This window comes from Cibotium barometz, chromosome 15 (genome assembly GCF_041138505.1).
Source record: "Cibotium barometz isolate CiBa-2024 chromosome 15, ASM4113850v1, whole genome shotgun sequence".
NCBI classification, from domain to species: Eukaryota; Viridiplantae; Streptophyta; class Polypodiopsida; order Cyatheales; family Cibotiaceae; genus Cibotium; species Cibotium barometz.
In genome coordinates this window covers 7,776,017-7,788,027 of record NC_141060.1, presented here as the reverse complement: position 1 = coordinate 7,788,027, position 12,011 = coordinate 7,776,017, and the positions used below count along the sequence as shown (strand labels likewise).

The following is a 12,011-nucleotide window of genomic DNA, read 5'->3' as shown; positions in this document are numbered from 1 at the left end:
AGCTCATCTTTCTTTATCTTTTATCATTTGGCAACCTCTAAATTCGTAAAAATAAATAAATGACCTTTGTTATGCACAAAACAAACTTTTTCGAATGGCATACGTAACTTAAGTTGTCTCAAAACATCAGGTAATAATAAATGTACAAATTTCTTGGCCTACTTGTGTTTATTTGTATGTAATTATTATAATTTCTAACCAAGAATACCTTCAAACTCAAAATATGATAAGATTTTTTTAAATATCCTAGCTAGGCCAAATGAACACACACATGCATACACACAAAGAAAACTCATCAAAGATTGCCTATTCATTATGGGATGTAGAACACCATTGTTAGAATGTCTATTCTTTAAAAGAAATTGTAAGTTATCTTATAATCAACTCTGGATTTCCATTTTCTATTGAGAATGGCAGGATTAGGAGATGAGATGACTATTAGGAAAACTTTTATTCACAACAAAAAAAGAAATACGTACAACAAAAAAAGAAGAGTGTAGACAGAACAATGATTTTTTAAAACATAAAAACCACAAGAAGGATGGTTGAAGAGCATCTACCGTGAACCATTTTTCAACTCTATAAAAGCGTCTTTCTTTTCCAAACAAATCGAATTCTAAACCACATTCATGAATCAAAAAAGAGGCCATCCAAAAAATGGGCAAGATTCTCTATCTTCATACTACAAGAGCAGAAGCCAACTATATTGTTCCTCCTCCTCTCTTAATTAACTCCATCAAAGAAATCCAAAGCTAGCTTCTGATACAAAATGTATTGTCTATGAATTCATTCTTGTAGCGTGCTAATGATCTCTTATCACATTGCTAGTGTCGAGTTTATTGACCTAAACATTGCACTAGGATTGCTCAACACATTAGCCACATACTCTTTCCTGTAAATTCAACCAAAAGCCTGTTAATAGTTAGAGACATTGCAACACCGTCAACAACAGATTATGATGATGCAAAACCAACAATTCACTATATACATGCGTATACGAAAGATAAATTCTTTGTGAAGGAAAATCAAATTATCAAAATATTTAAAGTAGATATATCATGATAATGCAAGACTACCTACTCAAGGGTGTGGATTGTCTTGTCTTTGTAAAAACATGTTATTGAAAAAAAAAAGAGAGGAATACTAGCTGGAGATAAGTCTCACTTAATCTAAAAATGTTTTTTTTTTCCAAATAGAGAAAGGAATGAATACTAGTTATTGGAGATAAGTTTCACTTCATCTAAAGTCTGTGTGAAAAGTTCAAGGAGGTGACTGATAGTAACAAGAAGAATACAGACAGATTATAACAAGCTCCTGAACCGATTAGAGTGTTACCAAGACATTCGCTTCATAGTACATAAAAATGATAGCCCATCACTCCTCCTACAAAGAGAGAAAGAGAGGATGATAAATTTACCTCGACTCTATCTCATCTCCATCAGGTTTAAGAAGATCAATCCTCGTGGGAACCTCTGTGTATAGAAGAACTGCCTGCATTGGTAAGGTAATTGGTAGATTAAGATTAATGAAACCAAAATAATAGTGAGGGAATATGATCAAGGAGTGTGTGCAAAGATCAAGAATTGGTTGATCCTAGTATCTACGCGTCGCGAGTCAAAAAGATAATCATATGTACCTTAATGTAGTCTTCGGTGTCGAGAGTGAATCGATGGTACATTCCTGGCGGCAAGGTAATCATATCTCCCTTTTTGACAGTAAACCTTATCCAGCTGTTATCGTAATATCTTATGTCCCAATAGCCTGCGTAGAAAGGCTAGATATGATTAGCATTAGCTTAGCTGCACTTTCTAGTTATAAGTGCAATGCTACACATACCAGGTTATATATATATATATATATATATATATATATATATATATATATATAACATTACACAAAAAAAAGCCTAGGTTTTTAGTTTGCATATTGAAGCCTAAAACCTCCCTTAGGCCTTGAGCATCATGACGCAATCTTTAACGCAGCAAACAAGCTGACTGTTAAGCTTACTGTGCGTTGAGTTGATAACGAAGAGAGTTAAACTTGACGAAACATGTCACCTTTGAAGTGTTCCTCTGATACTGGGCGATTGGGCACGTATTTGTGAGGAAGCCTGTGGTCATCATCTGCGGGATTGTACACCCAAGCCTCCATAGCTTCTTCTAATTAGCTATCCTGCGAGAAAGCAAGCTGCCTAAGGATGTTAGTCTTGTGATACCAGGAAGCTAAGCTGGTACAAAAACCTCAGTATAAAAAGGTAACCCCCAAAAAAAAAACTACAAGTAATTGATGAAAAAAGCAACGCCATGTACACAGACAAGGAATTAAACGCTTCGCCGCTCATAAGAAACGCAATGTTGTCTTGCGCCTGCTCCCCACAAAACTCTTATATAGAGAGGTGTGAGCCATATTATATTAATTTCTTTCATTTTGTGAGAACGATGCGCTCTAGTTTGACGAAGGCCGCAAGTGTGAGCATAATTTCATTTTGTGTGAAATATAAACAATAAATAGATCACATTTAGATTCGAGGGTTAAATATAAACAATACTAAGATCACATTTAATTTTGTGTAAAATATACACAAAATAATAAGAACACATTTAGATTCGAGGGGACGCTAGGCGAACACCACAGCTTTGCTTTGCCTGCCACAATGCAAAAATTACACTGGACACAAGGTTAAGATATTAGCAAGCCCTTGCACCTCCAATATCCCACTCCACATCATCTTATGGCCCTAAACTAAGCGGGCACACAACCATCCTTGGGCTTCTCTACGCTTATTTAAGCCCTATTCTAAGGTGAGAGTCTAAACAACATCCAACCACTACAAGAGATCACCCTAATACCGTAATACCGTCGTATATACCGAAGATTTAGATTTGGTTTTTTTGCCTAAAATTACCCACACTGATCATTATCACTGTCGGTATTGAATCGTCAATAATATTTATCGCTCAACCGTTGTCTTTATAAACTAGTATACTGATGCTACCTACTGTGATTGGCATATGCATCGGGCATCGATGTTTTTACTGACGTAAATATCGATGCAAATATCAATGTTTCTTTCGACATAAATACCGACACTGGTATAAATCTTTTTTTGGGTGAAATGGGACAGATTCAAGCAGTTTGTCCCAACCTGTCTCGTTGTGCCCATACTACCTAGCTAGTAGCTTTAAATATAAACACATTAAAAACAAAGATGTAGAAAAGATAATCAAATTTATGCATATTTATGTGTGGAATTCGAAAAACTAAAAAGTGCACAGATATTCATATTCAAGATGCGATAACTCATCATTGACATTAAGAAACCTCACAAGAAGTATAAAACTCCAAATACCGTATTAGAAAATCTTGATACTTTGGAAATTTTGCAAGTTGTCTTGCAAACAAAAAAAAATAGTGGATCTAGCGCTCTTAAAAAAATTGCGAACATAGCTCTTACAAAGAACATTTGAAAGTTGTCTTACAAAGAAAAAAGAAACCGAGAGGCCCATGTAAGAGCTACTAGTCGTGATCACATCAACGCATCTTTCCACTTCTCGTGGCTTCGACTTGCTAAATATGCTAAATACTCTTCCTTCAATGGGCATGGTTATACTAAAGAAGAGTATGATTTCACGTGGTGTCACGGAACTACATCCTTGTTTGACAAGATGGAGCGGGAAAGGCAAGAGCTCGATTGGGCCCATATTGTCAACTATGTAAGTATATAATATCGTCAAACATTAAACTTTTTAGTTTTCTAAATTTCACACATAAATTATGTGTATCGTTTATCTTTCTATACTTTATCTTTTTTATGTTACATTGTCATGATAAAACTTATGGTTCTATTCCTCAATGTAGGGAGTATCTTGCAAAAAGAAAGAGATGAAGACTTACAAAGTATGTACAAAAGTGATCGATGCCACCAACACAAAGGTGAGAAGTACCTGAACCTTTGAGGCGTACTTTATGAGCATCTCATTGTAATTGCTTGTACTTATTGGGGGTGTTACAAACCTCCACCTTAGCTTTCCTTCGGTCTTTGATGTTGAGATACATGGGCTTACTCTTTCTTTTATTTAAATTTACATCTCACACCTCAAACCTTCAATGGCTCATTAGATCTCTCATTCTCTTGAGCATGTAATTATTTGTTGAATTGCTGGAAGAGATTTGAGACTAGGAACCCTCTATGAAGCTACTCAAGAATGCAATTCTTTAATTCTTGTGGTTGGTCATGCCACTTCACGAGGATGTCATGGCCAAACTGCACACTACATACAGAGGTGAGTGTCAATACCCTACCACCTGGCTTATCCTCAATGATGGACCTATCATCATAGCATCTATAGGAGTATAGGGACCCTGATGCTATAGAGCAGGGAGTAAAGGGAGTGCGAGAAAAAGGAGTGTCTACCCAAGTGAAGTCTAGAGGGATGCCACGAGTGGCTCTAGGAATGAAACCCAAAGTTATTGTAGAAGTGACACCCTGATAAGTATATGGAGTAGTCTTAACAAAATGTGCAGGAGGATGATGTGGTGTAGTAGTAGCATCACTACCACCTCCACATATACTAGTGCCAAAACCACCACCACCACTAGCGCTACCACTTCCCATTACCACTAGCACTACTACGTAATGGCTACTACCACTATGGCTACGATGAGACCCGTGTCATGAACTCTTTGCATCACTAGAAACAGTCTGAGCACTCGTCGGGGTGGTGGGACTCAATGAGTAGAGAATGGGTGAGGTGAGCTCCAACCGGGCTATCTCATGTTGGCTCAAGGGGGAACACTTGGAAGGAATTTTGGATCTCATCCTATGTGCAGTCTCGTAGATTACTAGACATGCCTACTTTAAAACAAAACGTGGATTCAGCTTAAAACAAAGCATACTTTTGCATAGAAAATCATAAATAGAAAAAGATCTTGTGTGTACGAGCTTACCTCCAGTGGTTGAGAAGAGGTAATGTCTCAAATAAGGTGAAAGACCAACAATAGCTTACCTCTAGTATGTATACTCTATAGTCTATGTATACATAGCGTGCATAGTGTATAAATACATTCTTATGCCTATACATGCATTCATAATCTATGCTCTATACTTTATGATCTATGCGTATAAAGAGTATGCATAATCTATGCATACGTAAAGAGTATGCATGTTCTATGCATACGTAGCATGCATACCTTATACATGCATAGAGTATAGATTAAGCATAGAGCATCTATACTTTTTATGTATGCATGCTCTATAGTTTTTATACATGTATAGAATATAGACTATGTGATCTCTATGCTTTATGCATGCATAAAGAGAGCATGGTTTATGCATGCATAGAGTATGTGTGCTCTAGGCATGCATTGAGTTGTGCAAGCTCTAAGGCTGCATAGAGCCACCATAGAGCATGTAGTATACTCTATGCATGCATAGCTCTTTATGCATATAGCCTCTATAGAGGACACATTAAGTAACGACACATTTTTCCATTGTAAATCCAGCATGCCAATAGGTTGCTATGCCCTTTACTCAGCATTGGGTTGAGGTGTTGTAGTAGGCATTATGGCTTGTGGGGCTGTGATGGAAAAGGTAAATCCCATTGTGTTGAGGTTTGAAATAATTAGTGACGAGCACTTGCACGTGTGCGGCACTTAGAAGTCTCATGACCACGCTCTCCTTGAATAAATATGTACCTTTTCTTAGCCTTCATTCCATGTTGGGGATTACTTTCAAAAAATTTGTGAAATTCATCTCCGTTAAAGTGTTACCCACCACTAAAGTGTTACCCTTAGCAATGGGTTTAATAGTAGAAGTGGTATCACATTTAGAATCTAATGCTTTGGCTCCCTTGACCATCAGATTATTTTCTACTTGGATGGCATTGGTTGTGTTACTTTATCCCACATAGTGATCCCTCTAATGAGGTGACTAAGCCATTACACGAGGTCGCTTCATGCGTAAGGCGATGGATGAACCTATCCACAGCAGGGTGATTATTTGAATAACATTCATGTGGAAGGCAATGAGAGTTTGAATGCTTGAGACATCTAATGAAATGTCTAACTGATTCCTCTTCTTCTCTCTAGGCTTTGTGTAGCTGTGAAGCCAACCACTGGCTCATTCTCAGAGGTGGGTACATATGGCACGATTTGAAGGGAAGCCTCCATTGCAATTTGAGTCTCATCCAAATTCTCTTCCCCCCCCCACGTCATCCATCCCACTGCCATCTCTAGAAGCCTCTTTCAACTCATCAATTGATGGAGGACTAACTTTCTCCACTGTTTTCCTTTCGCAACACTCGATTGCTCTTTCTTTTCACCGTATGTCTTTGTTTCGTGGAATTTTTTCTCTCCATCTTGTGAACACAAACAAACACACAACTAAATCATGCTTGAAGAATATGAATTAGTCCTTCCACATTACAACAACTACAACATAATAACTCCTAAGAGATTCCATACAATAAAAAAGCTCATGACATAACACTTTAAGTTACCATACATTAGGGAACAAGCCAAGCTCAAGGTAACCATGATTACCAACCTGAACTTCATTAGTCCTTATGATGCCATGCAGCCCCTTCTCTTGCACAAAGATGCTGATCATACTACAATGTCACACCATTAAAATAATGAAGTTTGTCTACCACACAAATCGGAACCACCTCGCAAAACTACCACTGAGACTTAATCCTAGCCTTGCGTAATGTATGGAACAAATGGTGGAACACTCATTGATTTTCTAAAACCCAGCCATCCGTGTGCCATGGCCAAAAGCATTGGGAAGTAGCCGGCATAGACGCAGACTACTTGTCAATGGTTTTGGCCATGGCAGACGGATGGCCTGGCTACCCTTGGATTCACCCTTGGATTCACCCTTGGCCTACATATGCCCTACACATGGCATGGCCAATAGATGATGATTAAAAAAATGCTACAAAGCTTAATGCTATTCTCATGCACAATGAAGACATTGAGAAGTAGAGAGGAGGAGAAGAGCACTTGACTCATATATAATGCACAAACCCACATCTCTTAGAGCCCATTTGTATTGGCACCCACAAAATGTTTGGTGTCATGCCTCCAATAAGGGTAGGAGGCACAGTGTGAAGGGTAGCCAAGTTCCATGAGATGTGAAGTCTATATGAAGGGTAGCCAGGCTATGTGTGTGCCATGGCCAAATCCATTGCGAAGCAGCCCGCATCGACACGGGTTGCTTCTCAATGGTTTTGGCCATGGCACACAGATGACCAGGCTACCCTTGGATTCACCCTTGGCATACATATGGCTACAGATGGCATGGACAGTACATGATTTTTAACAAAATGCTACAAATATTAATGCTAATCTCATGCACAATGAAGACATTGAGAAGTAGAGAGAAGGATAAGAGTGACTCTTATATATAATACACAAAGCCACATCTCTCACAACCCATTTGTATTGGCACACCCAAAATGTTTGGTGTCATGCCTCCAGTAAGGGTAGGAGGCATAGTGAGAAGGGTAGCCAAGGCCCACAAAATGTGAAGTCAATATGAAGGGTAGCCAAGGGCCACAAAATGTGAAGTCAATATGAAGGGTAGCCAAGGGCCACTAGATGTGAAGTCTATATGAAGGGTAGCCATGCCATATGAAGGCTAGGGCCAGAACCATTGGGAAGTAGCCTGCGTAGACGCAAGGTGCTTCCTAGTGGTTTTGGCCATGGCCTTTATATGGCTTAGGTTTCAATTTCCCCTTGGCCTACACATGGCCTACACATGGCTTGTCTAGCCTTTGTTTTGGACTTTCCCATCAAACCAATCATACACCATAGAGTACCATGACCTGCATAGCGATAAAAATACATGCAAAAAACAGGCAGGCTTTTTCTGAATTGAATAAAAATATACTCCCCAAATAGATAGTGAGTATAGCCTTTGTTTTGGGCTTTCCATCAAACCAATCATCCACCCTAGAGTACCACGACCTGCATAGTGATAAAAATACATGCAAAAAACTGGCAGGCTCTTTTTGAATTGAGTAAAAATATACTCCCCAAATAGACATTGAGTACACCCAACAACCATGTAGTTAATCAGTCTAATTAGTCCTTCAACATTGTGGATACATATGGCACTATTCTTTTCAAATGGTTATGGCCTTGGCCTTCATATGTCTAGCCTATCATTGGATATAGACATTAACTCTATGTACAATTCTTACACATAGAAACCCTCCACATAAAAACCTTTATCATCGAGGAACTACCTAAAAGAGTTTCTTATTCTTGCTTAGGAATTTTCCATGTATGTCTATGTGCACGTATCTTCTACCTCAAACAATGTATTGGTGCAAGTCTATGTGCATATCTATATCCATGGTAGCCAAGCCAAGTGTAGTCCAAGGCCACACCATTGGGAAGCAGCCCACGCCAATGTGGGCTTCTTCCCATTGGTTTTGAACTTGGCCTACATATGGCTAGGCTACCATGGACATAGAAAAGGATGGGCTACCATGTGGATCTCTTTGCTACTCAAATGTTCTACTGTACCAGGAAGTCAAACATTAGCCTCTACCAATTTTGCTTGTGTGGCACTATGAATATCATCTCTCAGTATTTCAAATCACCCTTAGATATAGATCCCCATGTTTCCCACTCTACATAATTCACATAGATGGTAGATCTCCCTTGCCATCGGAGATGCTCAAGACTATGAGAACTTGAAACACTTGTATAAAATGCATCTTGCACTTGATGCTGCTTGCACATGTTATACAATGAACTATATAGAAACCAATACTACATCACTATCTTTAAATTACCCTCCCCAAAGCTATGTGTAGGTTAAGGCCACACAATTGGGAAGCAGTCCGTGTCGACACGGGCTGCTTCTTCCCAATGGTGTGGGCTTGGCCTACACATGGCTTGGCTACCATGCACATAGACATGGCTTGTCTACCATGAATGCATATGATGTGCAGCATAAACCGCACAGCATAAACCGCACAACATAAATCGCACAGCATAAAGTGCATAGCATAAACCCCAAAAATTCCATACCATGCGCAGCATAAACCCCATGATTCCATATCATATCAGTAGCAGAAACCGCACAGCATTAAAAAAATTAAAACATGTTGTTTATACAAAAGGCATTTAATAGAATGTTTTAAAAAAGGGGCCCCTTTTTTTAAAATTGAAGAGCAAGAAATATGTAGAAAACATTGTTTCCAACCATGACAAACCTGTGCGCATCCGCATCCAAATCCACGTAAACAAAGGGGAGATTTAGCGCATGCAAGGCCTTCTGATTTTTACACAACAATAGGGTCAATGCATGCTTGGGTGTAGCCATTTTTGGTGAGGTTCAGGGCATTTTTTGTATATAGGTAACTTTCCCGACCCATAACTTATGCATTGCTCAATGCAATTCGACAAACTTGGTATCCAGGCAATAGTGCACATTCCAATCTTCAATATGAGACAAACAAAACACAAAAGCAAAATTTATAATCTGATCATTAAAGTGTTACAAGTTTGATGTGGCGTCTGAGGCATGTGTTTTAAATAGCATATGTTATAACACTTTATGCAAAAATGTCAAAAATTTGTTCTGCACATACATGCAACCAAGTAATCATTCTAAAGTACACTACATGAGCTTCTCCTCAACCATAGGACACATTCAATTGAGAACATCTGGTATAGTTTAAGGGACCTTCAATGTTGTGCTAGAATTTTGCATACCCATTCGAGGGCACGCTCCATAATCTTTTTTTGGTTTGTTGAAAACCTAAAGGGATTGAAAAAATGGAATCCACACTAGTGGGACTAATGCATGGTGGTCTTAAAACATTGGTAGTTGGTTATATCGGTATCTTGATTCACCCTGGAATGGAAGAAATTGAAAATGTTCAATTTTTGCATGTGCAAAGATCTTTTAATAAATCCAACACTATTTACAATTTTTCATTGCTTCTTTTTCTTTACAGTTTCCTTGCTATATGACTCATAAGCATGTCAAGGGTCATTGCATTTCACATCGCACACCATTAAATTCGATAGCGTGCCCTTTGGCCTATTGGTGTTTTGAAGCATTTTAGGCCACATTCCACTTGCTTGGGGGTAAGATTTTGCAGACGTGTATAGCCGGAGGGGGGAAACCACGGGGTGAAAATTTCAATACCCCGTAGACTTTCAAATTTTCAGGCCTCCCGCTATGGGGCGAATGTTTTGAATAAAGTACATAACATGCCACCTACTATGTTGCAAAGTATTGTGTTCGTTTTCTTTGTCTTCTTTTCTTTGCTTTGTAAGATGTCTTCCTTTCTTTACTCGCCTCCCCAGCTAGCTGGTCTTTTTGTGATCGTCTCCATGGAAATGGCAAGATGCAGCTCGCCCCCCACCCTACAAGAAGCACAATTTGGTGTGGCATTGTATTCTTTACCCTGGTAAGTTGTCTTCTTTTCTTTGCTCACCTAATGAGCTCAATGGCCTCTATCAGATCCCTTGCTTTGCTGGTCTCACCAACGCGGTGGTCTCTATCTTCTTTGCTTTGCTTGCCTCTTAAGCTAGATGATCTCTGTATAAATCATCTCCATGGCAATATGCAACTCTTCATGGCTTGCAAGAGAACCAGAAAAAGGTGGCAAGATAGGAATGCTGAAAAGCTTGGTCAAGGCACAAGGAGCATATTGCAAGACGAGGAAAGAAATGGCACGGATGACAAGCTCAAAGCGGCAATGCAAGACACTTTTGCAACGTATGTGGAGGGAGAAACAATGAGAAGACATAAGACTCCTTGCAGAGCAGCACAACAGGAAGCGGTTGTAGATGGATGCATTTGAACATTGCCATCGGAGCGAAGAACACGAGCTGTGGCCAATAGATTAGTGGGAGAATTCAAGGCAGCAACATCAGGCCATTCACATGAGTACAAGCCTCCTGTCATTAGAAGCTTTACCTTGCACCCTAAAATCCATAGAGTGAAAACCCCGCCAACGCCTTAGGAGATGCACGCACAAGAGACACTACTTTCTAACCTAAGAGATGGCCTACAGAAAGTGAAAGGGGTACACAGCTTAGATCAATTAGCTGCAAAGAGAGCGACATTAGCTATGTTGGTATCCCCTGAAACAAAGACGAAACAACTTAAATGCACAACATCAAAGATGTTGTCAATTAGAAGGTCCAACATTGCTCTAGCAGTTGGATGCAGAGTAAAAGTAATGCACGATGATCAAGAATTGAAAAGTATGTGGAAAGACACCCTGCTGACTGCGAAACTCACTACTAGAGTGACATCGTTCTGGCAGGAGAACACTGAATTATGGTAGGATATACCATGCTTCCAAATATGTGTCTTAACGTGAACTAATGCCCATCATTATAAGATGGGGTTGGAAGGCATTTAACACTAGACTTATAGAAAAAAATCATTTTGGTGAAATATTGAGATATTTTCATTCATGGGTAGGTTAACGTCATATCTAGATGGTCTCATGATGCCTAGTGGGTGGTGCTTTCATGTCACATTTGTTTGAGATTATGTTTTTTAAGATTAAATAAACTCACATGTTTTGTTGTAATAAAATAGGGCCTACTAAGCTAGGTAGCAAGTTGGCCATGTGCCCTAATAGGTATGTCAAAAATTTGTTCTGCACATACATGCAACCAAGTAATCATTCTAAAGTACACTACGTGAGCTTCTCCTCAACCATAGGACACATTCAATTGAGAACATCTGGTATGGTTTAAGGGACCTTCAATGTTGTGCTAGAATTTTGCATACCCATTCGAGGGCATGCTCCATAACCTTTTTTTGGTTTGTTGAAAACCTAAAGGGATTGAAAAAATGGAATCCACACTAGTGGGACTAATGCATGGTGGTCTTAAAACATTGGTAGTTGGTCATATCGGTATCTTGATTCACCCTAGAATGGAAGAAATTAAAAATGTTCAATTTTTGCATGTGCAAAGATCTTTTAATAAATCCAACACTATTTACAATTTTTCAGCGTGCCCTTTGG

The 12,011-nt window shown here is 39.1% G+C and overlaps 1 protein-coding gene across 1 annotated transcript; it reads right to left on the bottom strand.

Annotated features, from left to right (window-relative positions):
* Nucleotides 1–816: 816 nt before the first annotated feature.
* Nucleotides 817–2,151, bottom strand: LOC147630914 (acireductone dioxygenase 2-like). The gene is made up of 4 exons (XM_086809949.1): nucleotides 2,058–2,151; nucleotides 1,637–1,761; nucleotides 1,418–1,491; nucleotides 817–892 (listed from the first exon to the last, which is right to left on the bottom strand). The coding sequence occupies exons 1-4, from the start codon at nucleotides 2,149–2,151 to the stop codon at nucleotides 817–819; spliced, it is 369 nt and encodes a 122-aa protein (XP_086666075.1).
* Between the last annotated feature and the right edge of the window lie 9,860 nt (nucleotides 2,152–12,011).

Bases quoted from the DNA above. Each gene is read 5' to 3' on its own strand.
- LOC147630914 (XM_086809949.1), bottom strand. From the start codon at position 2,151: ATGGAGGCTTGGGTGTACAATCCCGCAGATGATGACCACAGGCTTCCT. The intron at 1,492-1,636 runs GTACATATGATT...TTACCAATGCAG, and splicing joins ACACCGAAGACTACATTAAG to GCAGTTCTTCTATACACAGA. The intron at 893-1,417 runs GTAAATTTATCA...TTGAATTTACAG, and splicing joins GGAGATGAGATAGAGTCGAG to GAAAGAGTATGTGGCTAATG.